Raw genomic sequence first — 17273 nt, 5'->3', positions numbered from 1 at the left:
ATTTGCCCCAGAAAGCTAATGAGAACCCACCTGCACTAATTCCTCCAAACTTAAGGAAGTGTACCCCTTCCTCCACAAGGCAGTGCCAGCCAGCACCACCACTCCTCCGGGGGGCTTCAGAAACTGGTCACAGCTGGTCCAGACTTCACATGTATCTCTACTACAAGGCCAATCTTCCTGCATGTGTATGGAGCACAATACAGGATTTAGCCTAGGGTGACATTCATAAGCCAAACATCTCCATTGGTTCATCAGCTAAACTAAAACCCACTACTACTACAGAACAAACTGGAAGAATATCAGTTGCACTGGACTCCAGTGATGTTATGCTCACTCACGCACCAGAGTACAGTTCACAGTTCAGAACCAAAACTACCAGTAAGGAAAGAAGATTAAGTATTTGAATTAAATGCAAATAGTCCATGTAATACAGATAATTCAGATAATTCCTTGGCTGCTATTTGATACAATGCAGCTATATTTTCTAATGCTAATATTATTTTATTAATTTTCTTTTTCTAAAGCAATATGTTCCCATTTAACAAATTGTCAGATACTTTTCTGTCCACCATGTGAAGAAATTACATTTAAGACTTCCTTATCAGATTGGCAATATCTGAGGAGATATGATGCCCCTGGCAGTATAAAATATTCAACATTGTTAATAAAGTTCTTGATAAAAGAGCAGCAGAAAGTAGCATTTTATTAAAGTAGTACATTTAAAGCACACATAAATTATTTAATTAAAAATTAAATTGCATTTGAATCATTTGATTACTGTTTAATAACAATGCATAATTTATATCTAAAGTGACTGCTGTAAAAATCTGATTTCACTATGCCAGTAAAAAAGGTCATGAATTAGAAATTTTCTCCTTAAACCCGTCAATCTTAATACTGTCTCCTCATTCTGGAAAGCTCCTCCTTGGGATAATATATTTAAAAAAAAAAAAAAAAGGAATTTTGCAGCTCCAAAAGGAAGTCATAAATGGCCTTGTGACTGACCTTCTGCCATGTAGAGCTCAGCTTTGCATCCACACTGGGTGATGCTCTTCTGTGGCCTGTGACCAGCACTGGTGGATCTGCAGCTGTGACGGGCACTGGGAGAGTCCCAGCTTCGTTCTGTCAAAGAACGATGGGGAACACACCAACACCTCTGGTGTTTTGCAGCTGTCAGATAATATGCACACAGGACCACGCTGCATTTTGTGGCTGTTGGAGAGAACAGACACTTTCCAAGAACAAGCATCTTTCATGTTAAAAAGTCTTCCTTACCTGAGCTGCAGGAGCCTGAGATTTTACGTCTAGGACAGAAGCCCACCTGCCAGTCTCGTGCAGGGTGGGAGTTAGATGTCCCAAGCAGAAGAGGACAATGATGTCTGCACTGATACATCATCACAAATAATCTTAGCTTAATTGCTCCAAATTTCAACAAGGAGCAAGAGAGCCCTGGGTAGCCAGAAAGAACCCGAAAAATAAAAATGCACTATAAGAATGACATCCTTTCTTTTAAAGTAAACCACGCTCATCTGAGAGTGACATATGAGAGATTAACCTATACTGAAATTACTCCTTATTTTCTTCATCATGTGACAAATAGAAGAGACCTGGGGCTCAAACAAGGAAAGAAATTCCTCGCTTGGCATTTATTTCACAGAGGCTGTAAACTGTGAGTTGCTTTACAAAAGCCACCACAAGATTTCTGTTACAAATTTTCAAAGTACCATTTTTATTAATAGAGAATATTTAAAACCAAAGCAAAGAACTGCATGAAAAATTATTCATAAAATTTCATATAAAGCCTTGAAATATTAACAACTCAAAACAGAAAAAGCAACTGTTTTTGTTCTTTCTCCCCCTACCTTACAAAATTATTTTCCTCCATTGCCAAAAAAAAAATGTAGTGGAGAAAAACTTGAGAAAATAGTAAATTTAGATGTGTGGAAGGAAGAAGAAACTGAATTTTTGACTGGTCGATCTGCCTGCTAATGAAAAGGAATATAAAAGAAATCTGAAAGTACTTTCACTGGGCTGGGGGCGTGGGGGGTGGGGTGGAGGAGGACAATGATTTAATCCTAGAATACAGGCTATTTGGGGGTAAATTAGACTGTTTCCTTCCTGACAAATATCAGCATCTTAATCTTGCTGCTCTCCAGTTTAAACCATAGTAATCTGTTTGAGGCATGCTGCTCTAGAATATACCTTCATGGCTTTTCTTTCTCCCCTCTCCAAAGGAAACAATAACTCCAAGTCACATAATGCAGAAACAGCCATGCCTCCAGGCACTCTGCAGTAAGTAAGCATTGTTAAATATTAGCCAGCCAGGGTTACATAAAACTTCATTCTTTCCCACCCCCAACCAAACCATATGTAATTCTGTAACTGGAAGTACAACTTCTCCTTCAGATTAACTAAAAGCATTGATCTATAATCAGACCAGCTGTCTCACAATTTAATCTGTCCAAAAAAAGTCAGTGTATAAACCTGTGGGGAAAAAGCTGTCCCACAAAATAAAAACACATGCAAAGAGCATTACTCAGCAGACTGCCAAGCAACAGCACATGCTTGGGAAGGATTTTAGTTTAATCCACTTCTCATAAATATGCAGGCAATGAAAGCATTGTAAACTCAAAGTATGGTGTTTCAAGTGAACCTTTGAGCGAAGGAGCTTCTGACCACTGAGGCTATTTGAAGACCAAGGCCATTCACTCTGGTTAGCTTTTGGAGTTAGCTGGTCCAGCAAATCCCATGTGTTTTACAGTCACATCTTTCATAGAAGCTCAGAAACACTAAATGGGGATATTGACTATATATTACAGATCCTGTTTTTCCCCTGCATGGAAGACAATGCCTTGCTTTCAGTACATGTGGGCTGATTTTTGCCAATAAGGACCCAAGCTCTTTCTGCTGTGTTTTCTTTACATTCTTTACTTGAAGTGTTTTTGGTTTGTTTTTAAATAAAGCACCACATTGCATTGCTCCCTGATTTTAATTCTACTGTTTAAGTATCAGATAATCTCATAAAACAATACTATCTATAAGAGGATTCTCTTCTTCCTTAGTTTTTCATGCTCAAAAAGTGCAGTTTTCAAAGCAACCAATTAAAATAAATAAATAAATAAATAAATAAATAAATACAATGAATGCCCTTTCAGAACAACTTAAGTTGCTTTTAGTTTAGCTTAAGACAGCGAGGGGGGAAAACTATTTTTTAAGCTGGAAATCAAGGAGTTACAAAACTGAAAGTAGATACCATAGCAGAATAGCAGACATTGTTCTGCTTGTTTAGAGCTGGGAGAAAGAGTTGCCAAGACATGACATTTACATTACAAAGCAAACTAAAAGATTACTGAGAATGCAATAAGCAAAGGCAGGCGTAGATGCGTAGGAGCCACATGAAGAATCAGGTAGAACAGTGATAAGCTACTATTTTGATATTTTTGTTATTTCCTCAGGCAAGCACAAACCAAGCAGCACGATGAAGGAGTTCTTTGAAGGTCCACTAAGAATGGGCTATGTAGAAGAATATTGTACCCACTTGAATTTCTGCAAATTAGTCCTGGTAATCAAAGGTAATTGCAAGAGGTCGAAACACGACTAGATCTGGCTTTATAAAGACTTTTAAAAGTCTTAGTTATGACCACCGCTCAGCTCATTTGTTATTATATTCTAATTCAAAAACAAAATAAAAGTTTGCAGCAGCTGGAAAGTTTTTCTTGGTTGCAATACAGAACTGTGGCCAAGTCAAGCACTTTTAAGTTTGGTATGTGGTTCACAAACTTTCTTTGACCTTCAGTTTACTGAAATGCAATTTAGAGAAACTGATACCCAACAGGTATCAGAGCTTTGGCCGAGGTTTATACTAATGAGATACAAACAAATCTTATTTTGCATTACATGGTTACAGATGTTAGTAGCAAGCATTAAGTTATCCTTCTCTAATTAAGCAATTATTTTAATTGTGGTATAAATGTCAATTCTTGGTGTTCATTAATATTTACTCATAAATAAGCATCATTAATGAAAAACAGGATTCAGTGGGGGCACAGAAGTCATTAAAAGCATTTTCTAAATATAGGCACAACAGTCACTTAAGCAGCCAAATTCTTGCATTAGTTTCATCAGCATGATCCAGTACAGACCTGAAAGCCAAGTAGAGAATCTATGAAAACCACAGGACAGGAATGAGAAAGCTTCAACATAAGGGGAAAAGCAACACAGCTACCTTTGAAGTGTTCAGCTCTTTCGTATTTCATTGAATTTCAGTAGTGTGTCAGGGAGAACATATGTGCAATGCAATCTTAAAAGCCACATACTCAAGGAAGCCACACTATCACAATACACACACATATATAATGCACACACAAACAAGCAGAATATCACTTCATTTTTTGTTCCTCTCAAAGCCAAAGAACGATACATAAAATCCCCAGAAAGTGACCAGACATACAACCATACAGGGGAGGCTCTTCTCCACTAGCATTTCCAGTATCATTGGACTTGGAACCAGGTCAGCTACCTGGTAGTTCAGGTTCATTACAGTGGAGCGAGTAGTTTAACTGGCAATGACTGTTAGTAACGGGAGCTACAGAAGCCTAGGAGAGTGGTATTTCACCATCATTCTCTCCTACCCATCCTCAACTGCAGCAGACAGGTTTTTTCCCTTCAACATGAGGTTTCTGCTATGGCAGGGTTGCATTAATGTAAGTCCAGAAGGATTTCAAAAGCCTGTGCATCAAGTCTTAATAGAAACAGAATAGTTCCACATGTGATCACAAACAGCCTTGTCTCAAAGAGCTGGCACATATCTGAAGTGGAATAATCAATCCCCACATAACTTTTACTCATTCATCCAATGAATAAAGAACCATCTTAACTGAAGTTGCACTGATACATGCAGTGCTGTAGTCAGTTTCAGGGAAGCTGAGGAGATCACATTCATCGCAGTTGTGTTCAGGAGTCCATTCATGGCTCATTATTCTCCAGGTAATGTCCAGGTAATAGTACTAGGAGACAGATGTTTGACTGACTTGCTTTAAATTATTATTTATATCTGATAATTTTAGATCTTATTTGTTCATCTGATTAATTTTTACTAACAACTTTTTAATTAAATATTCTTCCTTTAGCTTCCAGCAGATCTCCTCTCTTCTCCCAGCATGCAACATCCCAGGTGATAAGATGGGTGTACATTTAACAGCAAGGTGCCAACACACTAGACTGAAAAGGAAGACGAGTCTCCTTTGATTCATGCCTTCTACACCTGGCCCAATGTGCCAGATAGAGTTGGTGAGGATAAAGATCAAGCAAAGCCATTGCACAGGGTAGATATGGCTTACAGAGGGGGCAAACAGCTCCACAAGTGTACTGGGCACAGGCCCACCTTTGAAGGAGCACAATGCAAGAGCCAACAGCATAGGTCCACTTCAATACCTTCCCAAAAGGTCAGGGTTTTGCAGATAAACACAGTTTTCTGTTATGCTCTCCTAGCAAGACTCAGTATGAACACTACAGAAACAGGGACAGAGATCTAGAAGCAGAACTAGAAGCAGCAGGTAAAAAAAAAACAACTCATGACTTCAGAGCCCCTGAGCTGCTCTGTGCTCAACAGACACCTCCATCGTGCTATACAAACACAAAACTATGCAGAAAGTAGTGTGGCTATTAATAACAGCAGTCCTGTAGTAGCAACAAAATATCACTGGCATTAGCATAACAAATCACAGCAAAAAAAAGCAAGCTCATCTTCCTATCAGACTGGTGCTGCTATTTTGGATAACATCTGACAATAGCAGTTTCAGAAAACAAAAGGGGATGACCACTTTTGGTGTAATGTTGACTTACTTCCTCAGCCTAGCATCTGGCCACAGCAAAAGAAGTCAGCAAGTTCAGGCATGCAATCTGCTTTGTTACCAATGCTTTTTGTGCATATTATCCAGTCAGACCAACTTAATGAGCTCTACAGGCTCAAAGAGAAACCTTCCAAAACAGCCATTAAGTTTTTTGCACTCTCCTTGGCAGCTGTGCAATAACTTTCATCTTCCTTTGAGCCAAGGTGTCAATCACCTCATTGACCTCATTGACTAGATAACTTGATAGTTACCACCTCCTCTGTCTAGGAGCTTCCTAACCCTCAATTAAGGGCATACCTGTAATACTAAACATGCATCCAGGTGTCAACTTGTCTGTAGAAAAAAGCCAGAGCGTTTGCATTAGTAGTTCAGTTGGCATCTAACCAAACTTCAAGCAACATCTAACACTATTTTCCTGTTATGAAGCACTTCTTATCTGTACGTGCCAAAGGGCACAAAAAGGAGACTCTTCCTTCCCATGTAATGAACTCCCAGAACCAGTTGCTGAGCCACAGTGAGGCACAGGCCAGTAGAACTGATATTTTACCTCAGATATTCCACTCCTCTTCCAACAGCTGGCCATCACTGTCCTCTTCCCCTCTCACTTCGAAAAAGTAGGCTCAGACATGTATTTATTGGTATTGATAGAGGCTCTGCCACATGAAAAAAAAAAAAGAGGTACTTTCTTGGTGGCTCTGTATTTTACCAAAATATGTCTCTTTTTAACCTCTGATCTAAAGATGCTCAGGAAAGTCAGGAAAAAAAAGCTCACATAAGAGCTGCCTCCTAATTCATCCTTAACTGTTGAGGCACATGACAGACTTGCAGTCTGTAAAGGAAACTGTGCTGAGGAAGTGGGGCTTTTGTCCACAGAAGGGGAAAACTACTCTGAATTTTAATTACAGGTTCAGCATCTGCTTTATGGGACAGGAAGAGTTTTTGTTGTTGTTGTTTTGTTTTGAGTGTTACTATTATCCCTGGAGGTATTCAAAAGACATGCAGATGTGGTGCTTAGGAACATGATTTAGAGGTAGAGTTGACAGTCTTAGGTTAATAGTTGGACTTGATCTTAGGGGTCTTTTCCACCCTAAGTGATTCTATGACTCTACCCTCAAGTAGATGAAGCTTTTATCACTTGCTCCTATAACATTGGCTTTTGTATTCCCTTTAGGGGCCTTTAAAACAGGCAAACCAATTTAGATATATTAAACTATAGAAGTAGAAAGAGCAAAAGTAAACCAAACATATGAAGGACAACTTCCAAAACTCCCTGCTGCTGGAACTATAGATTCTTTCTGTAGGATGAGAAATCTGCCTGCATATTTTCCTGCAGTGGTTATGCCAGTTCTCTAGCTTACAGGAGTCAGTACAGTGTATAAAAGGGAATACTGAAATAAAGCCAAAAATGCCCCAGTCTATTGGTACCCTAGTTTTTGTTTGCAGGCAAAACAACTTGCAGGCAGTGCTAGAAGGCAGCAGGCTTGGACTGACATAGCACTCCCATAGTGCTTATCAGGATACTGAATATTAGTAACATGCTCTTTGCATCACTCCAGGGTTGTGAGCAGTTTAGGAGCAATGGGATGCCCCAGCACAATATTCCTTGGATTTAAAGCACCTCCAGGAATCTAGTTCTGTGCTATGTGAACACAGACTTCTATTGCTTCCTCTAGCATTTAAGTGCTGAAGCAATCTTTAGCAAATGTCTGTTTTCTGACTCCATAAGTAGTAGGAAGAAAGAAAAAGGTTAGACTTTCCTGGGGAAAAAGGTCATGTCTCATCAAATTTTATCCCTTAATAGCATGCCTGGTACCCTCAGGGAAATGTCTAATTTTTCCTTGATAATTTCATTCTTTTGCCTGACTAACATTGCTGAGCGTTTATGCCATAGTTTTAGTTAGCTACTTCAGAAAATAGTTACTCCCTTAGTTTGCTATGAACTAATGCAGAGAGTAATCCAACTATAAACAGACACCTAACGTGTAAGACTTACCATTGAAATTACCTTTGCACGAAGTACTGTAGGTAGTATAGATAGAGCGATATGCTATAACATATGATGCATCTCAGCGTGGGGAAAGGTACAGGTGATATTAGCTAACAAAACCCATCATGTTTCTCCACAAAGACTATTTTTCTCGAAGTGTCATAACAAGTCCATTTCATTTATTGGGCCTCATGCTCCATAATTTATCTGCTCCCTTACACATCACCATCTGCATTCATCTGCTCTACTAACCCTAGTTCTCACGTGGCTTTCTGCAGCCAGAGACAAGAAAGAGATGCTTACTCATTAGCTGAATACCACTGGCTAGTGCACCCTTCTGCTCTTTCTTTCTAGAACAGAAGAATTTGGGCATATTACACTCCATCTGCTGGGATATGCAAAGTCTTACCTCAATAAAAAGCCCAGTACTCACTATAACATGATAAGCATTTGCCTGATTCCACAAACAGCCACTCAACTATGTGTTCTGCTTCAATGCAACACCATAGGTTGTGTTAAACAGTAAGATGACTCAAGCAGCTGGGTGAACTCTATGAATAAGTGTCTACAGGACATCACCTGAGACCATGGGCAAAGTATATTTAGTATTTCACAGGCACTATGTCATGGAAATGTCTTTAACATTAGGAAAAGATTTGTTTAGAAACTTAGACACCATTAAGTTCAGAACTACCAAGGGAAGATAATACTTTAATTTTACCACAATGAGGCTCACATGGCCAGTTATCACAAAGGATTAATTTAAAAGAAAGACACATAACCCACAAGATAGTTGGTTCATTTTTACCTAGTGTTCATTTTTAGTTATAGGACAGCCTAAAGACTAACCATGTAATCCATTCCTCAGTGTTATAGGTGGAATAGTCACATGGTTCTGCCTCTCCAGCAGTGTGGACTGGATGCCACCTTGAACACCTCTTTGCTACACACACTTTGCATGCACATTTCATTGCTGTGGCTAACAGAGCTATAAATACAATGAGCATATAAAGGATAAAGTGCATGCCTGCTGAACTTTTGTGCATTTCTCTGCCAAGAGAAGGACAGCAGGCTGGACACGGCTATCACATGGCTTGCATCTGCAGAAATACAGCTATGCTTGATCTTTAGGAAAGCTCGCCAGGCTGAACAGATCCTGCCCAGCTCCCATTTGGCCTGTAAGAGATTAAGTAGTCCATCTAAAGCCAGAGCCAGGGCTGCAACCAGCATCTGCATCAACCAGCTCCCCAGTACCTAAGCTCATACTTCAAGAAGTTATCCTTGCAATTGAAAGATTTTACATTTATACTGAACATATCCTTGACTATAACTATATCCATAACCGTAAACATTTTCTAATAGGGAAATTTTATTTTCATCCATCTGGCTGATTTGGCTTTGTTTCAATTCAGCACCCTCCTGTCTTCAGCCCTTTTGCCCTGAAAGCCCACTCTATCTGTGCATAGAAAAATGTATACATTAGAAGTAGTTTAAATGTCAGTGCTTATCTTTTGCAAGGACTTTCAGGCAAGTCTATGATTAAAACTGGATATTCAAGCAGAATATATATGTCCTCAGGCTCCTTAAGTCATGATACATATTTATAATGTAAGACTAAGGCCTCTGTTGAATAATTATATCTTTTGCCTGACTGTTCTTCTCCCCCACACCCATACATATACACATCCTTTAAAGTGAGCAGTTCACCCCAAAGACAGAACAGCTTCTGTAAGTATATGCATGTTGGAGAGAATTTAGTTCTGTAATTATCATGCAAGTCTTGCAGTAGCCAATTTAGCTCAGACTGAGACACATTCCTTACACAGTAAGGAAAAAAAAAGGGGAGGGGCGGGGGGAAAGCATGTTCCAGGTGGGCTAGAGCACTCAGGAGTTAAAGCCAAGCCCTACGGAAAGGAATTTGGTAGCCAGCTTCATTCTGAATCCAGGTGAATGCTTTCCTTCCAAAATGTCATCTCTGATTGAAAAAGTGAGGTCCTACTTTGTCTGCACTTCAGAGAAAGTGCTTCTTCATGAATGAAAGCTACTTTTAAATATTTGGAAGCTACTGAATTCAAAAGTCATACTAAAATACAACAGGATCTCAAGCATTACTTTTCAACTAACCTCATCTACTCTCAATGAATCTCATCTTTCTCAGTAGTAATCAGTGCCACTGGGTGCCAAAATCACACTGCAAAAATCAATTTACCTTTCAAGTCATACTTCTGATTAGAAGTAACATTGACCAGGATCCTACAAGCTTAAACCTGTAGTTCTTCATGCACCCTGCTCAGAGATACAGATTTCTTTACAGAAGAACCAGTATCACTATGAAGGATTTCACGCAATGAAAAAAAGGATAGATAAGCACTGCATTCCTTACATCTGGTTGGCAAGTGCAAGTTTCATGCACACATACATGCATGTACACACTTCCAGTTCATCGGAAAGTTTTTTAAGTTAAAAGTTCTCCGCCTTTAGTAATCCTGTCCTGGAAGTAGGAATGCTGTCAGCTACAGCAAAATAATATGCTGTGAATAAAAATATTTCTTGACAGAACCTTGTGTTTTGCCAAAAATCTTTATTAAAAAATTCCTAGCAGCTCTCATCACTCTTTTCACCTTTCCTAAAGTTTGCCTTACAATATGCAAAGTGAAAAGAAAGCACTGTGAGCCTGCATATTCTCTCATGCTCTCCGGTTACGCAAGAGTGACTGACTTCTGCAGCAAGTTGGTCACTGTAGACCTGGTCTCAGAAAACCAAATGGTCAACACAACATTTGTGGCTGAGATGCCTCTGAAAAGATTTTAAAATCCAAATCCCTTTGGCAGGCAGAAATATAAATCAGTGTCACTGATCCACTCAAAAAGTCACAGCTGCAACAATAGCTGCGGATGTCAGAGCCAGAAAGGACCATCCATGGAAGAGTCATTCATCTGAGAATTAAGCTCTCCAGTACCAAGCAGGTCACTGAGACACTGCTTAGAGAGTGGAAACATAGGAAATGCATGTGGTATTGTGTTGAAAGAAGGGGACAGCATCATGGAAGAAGCTACTGTCTTCTCGCTTTACTCCTATGATTGCTTAAAAAGACATGTGAAGACTCTTGGCTTCTCCCTATTTTCTGACTTGTATCAAAGTGATTTGTCTTTTCATGTTTTTAGCATTCACCTCCCACGTTACTTATCGTTGTAACAGGCTAGCCTGGAATTTTACTGTACATCCTGATCAAAGGGCAGGATGTAACCAAGCTACCCCTAAGCTGTTCTCCCATCTTTCCTGTCAATAGAAAGAATAACAAAGGTGCTCCTCAGTCCTAACCGGCAACAAGTTACCTCAGCTCAGTGCTGTAGCAGATAAAGGAAGTCAGGGCTACATCTACAGCCTGTACCAGGAGAAAGGGGAGTTAAAGAAAAAGTATTCCTGTGACTTGCAGTCTGACTTCTCCATGCAAGAGCTTGTTAATTCAAGGAAGCTCTGATTTTTCTATCCAATTATTTGTCTGCCAATAGGGCTTACAAGCCACAGAGAGGGTGTGCTGTTGTTTTTTCACTGAGTAAATTTTCAATGAGTCAAGTCAGGCCCCTAGAATATTTACTTCCTCACCAGACGGATCTATATATAGATAAGATGGATGCATTGTCTTCCACTGAGATCCAAACAATAGTGTGAGGTCTACCCTGCACCACATAGCACTCTGCAGTATTTCACTGTATGTATTTTGTATTTCCACCACTCACTGTGATTGCAGACAGGAATTCATTTTTCTAACAACAACTTATACAAATATAATTTTAGTAATGAGTAGACACTTCTAACTGAGATGCGGTACAAATAAGAATTTAGGCTAGATTCCTGGAATATTTTAATACATTCCGCTACTGGAAAAAAAATCCTCAACAAAATGCAGTCACTGCATTTCTGTGACATGCATCTTCTTTAGTTCTAAAGATGATTGTGTTTGTCATCTCATGACACATAGGACGAGCTATGCATTTCACTTGCTCTGCCTCCTTAATTTTACGTTGCAGGTTTCCTCCCTGCTGCATGTGTCTAGTTCTTAAAGACTAGGTTTAAATGATGCTCTATCTGGTGTGGCAGGAACAGAATACAATCCAGCTAAGATAAAGGAGAGCATCTGCATCAGAGTTGTTTCTGGTTTGTCATTATGAATATATAATACCACAGTCCTGGAAAGTAAGAAAGCAGTAGTTCATAAGTGTTTCAAAGGACAGAAAAATCTTAAGATTAATTTTAACATGAAGAAGGTGATATATTTACAACATACTAGTATTAATTTTTTGAGAGTTTAGGATTCACAGAAGTCAGACAGCACAGGGTAGAAGTTCACCTTGCCAAGCCAAGAAGCTCAAACTGGTGACAGCTATATTAGTGTACTAAATTGAACACAACATTTGCAAATCACCTCTAATTTAATTGCATCTAAGCTAACGTCACAAAGAAACACTTGCCAGAACTGCAGTCTCATTGCCAGATGGCTGGTCTATACATTACACCAAATCTCACTGCTCGCAAACCAACCTCATGTTGACTTAACCAGTCAGGAGCAGCTTGACTGACTGAGGTCTCCAGGTATGTCCTCAAAGCAGAAAGGGATTTATTCAGCCATTCAGTTCTCTCCCTTGAGAAAACCTCGAGTTCCCTTAGAAAGTAGCTTCTTAAGGAGTGTTACTGCTTTTGTTATCTACTGCCTTGAACCCCAGTAATGCCAAGGACCAGGCCTTGCTCCTGCAGCCTCCTCCTTGTACTATCAGGTCTATTCACCTGAAGTGCAACCCTGGGGGCTGAATGTGCCATAGGCAGAGCCTCTCAGGGGCTGGGAAGATTTGCAGAACCAGTCTGTTGCCTCACAAAACAGGCATATGCTTTACAAGAACATACAAATACATACCCAGAAACATATGCTACAGAAGAACAGTAGAAGGAAAGCTTGCAAAGATAATGCACTTCATTACTGAATATTCATATGTATGTAAGGAGCTACTGTTTGATAAAGCTGTGTCAGAGCACGAAATGTTTGTGGCTGTTTTACCTCCCACTAAATTTAGCCCTAACTGAGGAACACGGAGACACGTTCATCTCTTCACACACCTACACCAGGCGTAATAGATAACATTAAAACTGCAGTGAAAAAAAATCCACCAAGCTTCACTATCTCAAAAGAAAGTTTATGATGGTCTTAGGGACTCTTCAGCTTCAGACCTCAAAACATAAGTTTAAATGCAAATAAGTCTTTAAATACCTCAAATACACACGTTTTCAACAGCAGTACCTATACTAGATTAGCCTTTAGTAAAGGTAAAATAGCTCAATCACAACAGAAACAAAGCTCCACTCCAAAACCAACTTGGATTTAAACCTTTAAAAAGAGGGAAGGGAGTTGAATTCACTTGACCCAAATCGTCCATCCTGCTCTGGCTGAGCACAGAAACAGAATACTCTGAGAAAGACTGTATGTGTTTCCTGGACTTCAGCAAGACAAAATCTTACAAGGAGTCTTACTGAAGTTTCATGCTCATTCCCTAAATGAGGGAAAGGAACTTCAGAAAACTCTTCATCTACAACATGCTGGTGATTATTTCAATACTTAAACCTATGCAGACTGTATGCAGCTTTAGAAAATCTTACGCTTTTGCCAGGATTGTATAAAGTTCTTACCATATCAATTTTTCCAGAGGCACCACTTTGAGGAAGGGACAAATCCAGCTGAAGACTTAAAGGGTTCTCTTGCCATAAGTCAATGTGTATGCAGTAACTGATTTTCTGTGATGTCTACACAATGTTTTCAGCAGAAAACTGTCCCAAGTGATGTAGCATACTGTGACATCACATTCACTGACATCAGAACACACCAACACCTTTGCCAATACAAGTTATTTTGCCATGCACTGCACAGTTTCCTAACCTAGTACAGTCTTTCACCTGCATGAGAATATTCTTCAAAGCTCAAAGTAATTTAACTTCTGATGTGTGGACTTAAAGTGTACTTCCCTTTGATTTAACACATTGCTAGGTTGTTTGGGTAATGCTGCTTTAAATACTTCCTTAAAGTGAAATATATTTAACTGAGTCAGTAAATTTAATAAAATAAACTCACATATATTTTAGTAATCTTTTACTTTTCAATTTAAAACATTTTAAAATACTCTGAACCACAGTGTTAGACTATACACTGACTTACATGTTAAGATGCAATCAAAAGAATAATAATATTTAACCTTTGAGAGTACCTGTACAAATCCTACATTCATCTTTTATGAGTTAATTCTTCACAACATTATTTCACTAAAGCCCCTCTATCAGAAAACTTCTTAAGAGTTTATCAAGCTTGATACAACTCTAATTTATTTTGCTTCAGACATTATCATCTGAGTCAGCACCCCTGAAGCTCTTCTCCACACAAACTGTGGAGACCTTCTTACAGCTGTTTGCAAACACTCATGTTTCAGCATTCATAAACATACACCAGGGAGCTGTTCCTTGTGGTTATAAACCAGAACTCATTAATTCCCATAGGGGCAGGATCAAGGCCAAGATGGATTTCTCAGTACCTGACTCCTCACCTTGCTGCTTATTTCCCAGGAAAGAGAGATTTGCAGACTTGCACGGCAAGAACAGGGTTCTCCAATTTCTCTGAAGAGGTAAAAGGAAGGTTGCCACTCTCTTACAATAAACCTTCAGTTGGAAGAGATGTTTTTGTTAATACCACATTTACTGTGGAATTTCTTATAAGGGCTAAAGTTTGAGATCTTTGACAAGGAGGTCTTATTTTCCTTCTGCATACAACTGCTTCTGCATCTATTCTATGTAGGCATTGCACAGCCTGGCAAAAGACTTGTTCCACAGTAGTGCAAACATTGCTTAAGACAGCTGCACCTAAGCCACAGACTTATCGTCACAGGCTATGGCAAGATAAAAAGGTTCTGTGTCTGGTACATTGCATTTCAGCAACCAAAGCTGGAAAGGAAGGACAGTTTACATACTTCAGTGTGAGCAACATATACAGGCAGCTTCAGCACAGGGGAATAGCCCTCCCTCTTGCCTCAGGCTGCCTGTGCAGGTCTGGGTTCTGTGACACAGAGGCTAGGGACAGACCTCACAGAAGAGGTGAGGAGTACATCAGTACACAGCAAGCAAAAGATTGTCCTTCTGCATCAAGCATTGACCAGGTCCCAAATTGAGTACCGTTCAACCTACAGGAGAAATGTGTGGGAGAAGGGATTCTGTAGCAGAGAATGAGCAAAGCTATCTTAAAACCTTAAAACGTACTATGAACATTAATTTGCAAGTGCTCCTGACAGTGGTTCCTTTAATAGTTGATTCCTTTAAAGCAGGCACTACAGAGAAAACTAGTAGAAGTTACTACTTTTCCTTCATGTTTTTTCCAATAGCCTCTGCATCAACCTTTGATAAGCAAATCAATTTTTTCAAAAACTACTATGTTGCCTCAGCAGAGCAGCCCAGATATCTGTCTTCCATTGCTTGCAATTGCCACTAGAAACTCAGGAAGGACACAAATGCCTCAGCAGCGTCCTGGAGGGAGCTCAGCTTGTTCTCCTGCACTCTGGTCTCCCCTGCCTGGAACACCTAAATATTTTATCAGCAAAAGCCAAACATAATATAAGAAGTCTCACTTCTTGGCTGTGCAACAAGCATAGAACAGTAGACTTGATGGACATCTGGACACAGCTTCTAACAAACCATGAGCACAAGCTGGAGGTGCAGTTGCTGACAATGCTGCATGACCATACTTGGAAACAAATAGATTACAAAACAATTCACTTAGCAAACTTCATATTTAGGCCCAGAATATCACTTTTTTTCAAAGCAGTGCTAGAAATACTTAAAATATTTCAAGAGAGAGTTTTTATTTATTAACAAATAGTTGCAAAATGTTTGGCAAAAGGACTTCTGGAATCTTCTCATTTATAGGATTACATTGTTAAAGTTTTCCAGATGTAGCTTGGTTTAAAATAGACACATTTAAAGAATACCTTTTTGTTGTTGTTGTTGTTTCTACTTAACCTACAGAAATCCAGTGTGTGCAGCATGGCAATATTCATCTTGGATTCAATACCTTGAGTATAACTTTACAAATAGCAAAGGGAGAAAGCTTCAGTCCAATAAAATCAAAAGCTTCCAGTTGCATTATTACTTCTAAAGAGACAAACAGCACTTCACTTGTTTCACAGACACTAATGTAATTTCAGTATGTCTTTGATCTTGTCCAGACCAAGATAAAAGGCATCTTTAAAGTATTTTAATCCACTTTTAAGCAAAAAGGCATTTTTGTGCAACCTAGCTTTAAGTATCCAAGATAGCTGGCTAAGTAGGAGGAAAAGATCCTTCACTACCACCTCTGGAAGCTATCCTTACTGGGCTCAGAAGACAAAATATTTGTCTCCTCACTTAACTTGAACCCCCTCACTCCAACCCAGTCATAAAAGTATCCTGTGCAGTTAGGAGGGAAGTCCATTCAGAGAATGATTCCTCTTGTATTACGGACAGTACCCTTGAAATGATTTGCCATATCTACCCTTCAAATGACTAGTGAGGGGACAGAGCTCTAGGCAGCTTAAAGTAGGAGAGATTAATCCCACTGCATTGATTACACAGCAAGGATGAACAACCACCTAAAAAAAATACTTGGTTCTTAACTTTTTGGCAAGCAAATTCAATTCAGAATTAAGCAGCAGCCTTCAGTTAGATGCCTGACAAAAGTTGACTCCCCTCCAGCAGTTAACACTTGGCCAACAGGCATTTCAGGAGTTAGGCATTATGCCATGCCTTAGACAAGAAAACACAAGAGAAAAAGTAGCAGTAGTAGTAGCAGAGTCCAGTGTTCCAGTTCCTGGTAGAAGAATGCAGCTTTGAAAGAGCTATGGCGTAACCAAGTTCAGCTGTACTTCATCATGTGCAGTCAGATTTCCTAGTGGCACCTACACCTTCCATCACAACATGCAAGCATAACTTCTGAAAAGCCTTGAGAATACAGCCATTTGTTTTTGGAGTTAACAGGCATTTGACTCAAGCCAAACAAGCTGCAGGAGTTTCAAGAGTCTAGATCACCAAGCAGATGAAGAACAGCCTTCATCTATTCCACTATACACAAAAAAAATAAAAGCACTGTCCAGAGACAAAGCAAAACAGAATCCGAAATCTCTTGCTCTGTGTCCTCACCCAGAAAAATCTGGGCACCTGCATTTTAAGCAAATAGCATAGAACAGCTCATCCCAAAAGGCCCAACAGCAGTTTGGCACACTCTTGGGAATGGGAGTTAATATTCCTCCACCAAGAGGTAAGGTGACTTCATCCAAACACGCTAGGTGAATGCTGCAGGTCTCTTGGATAAAAGAGGGAATGACACTGCTTCCTCCTCTACTCCCCATTTCATAAGCCTAACCTTAGAGCTG

At 39.5% G+C, this 17273-nt stretch overlaps 1 protein-coding gene across 5 annotated transcripts in view; it reads right to left on the bottom strand.

Annotated features, from left to right (window-relative positions):
- LMNTD1 (lamin tail domain containing 1) overlaps positions 1-17273 on the bottom strand; it is a 217716-nt gene that overhangs the window by 150074 nt on the left and 50369 nt on the right. The window contains exon 1 of one of the 5 annotated variants that reach the window (XM_072042032.1): positions 13519-13648. The exons of the other annotated variants lie outside the window; for them this stretch is intronic. Coding sequence (XP_071898133.1) covers positions 13519-13521 — 3 coding nt within the window. The 5' untranslated portion in view covers positions 13522-13648. Of the gene's footprint in view, positions 1-13518; positions 13649-17273 lie in introns of those variants that run through there. 5 annotated transcript variants of the gene reach the window in all.

Source organism: Anas platyrhynchos, chromosome 1 (assembly GCF_047663525.1).
Source record: "Anas platyrhynchos isolate ZD024472 breed Pekin duck chromosome 1, IASCAAS_PekinDuck_T2T, whole genome shotgun sequence".
Lineage (NCBI taxonomy): Eukaryota > Metazoa > Chordata > Aves > Anseriformes > Anatidae > Anas > Anas platyrhynchos.
Note: the sequence above shows the minus strand (reverse complement) of the source record. Positions and strands in the feature narration are given on the sequence as shown.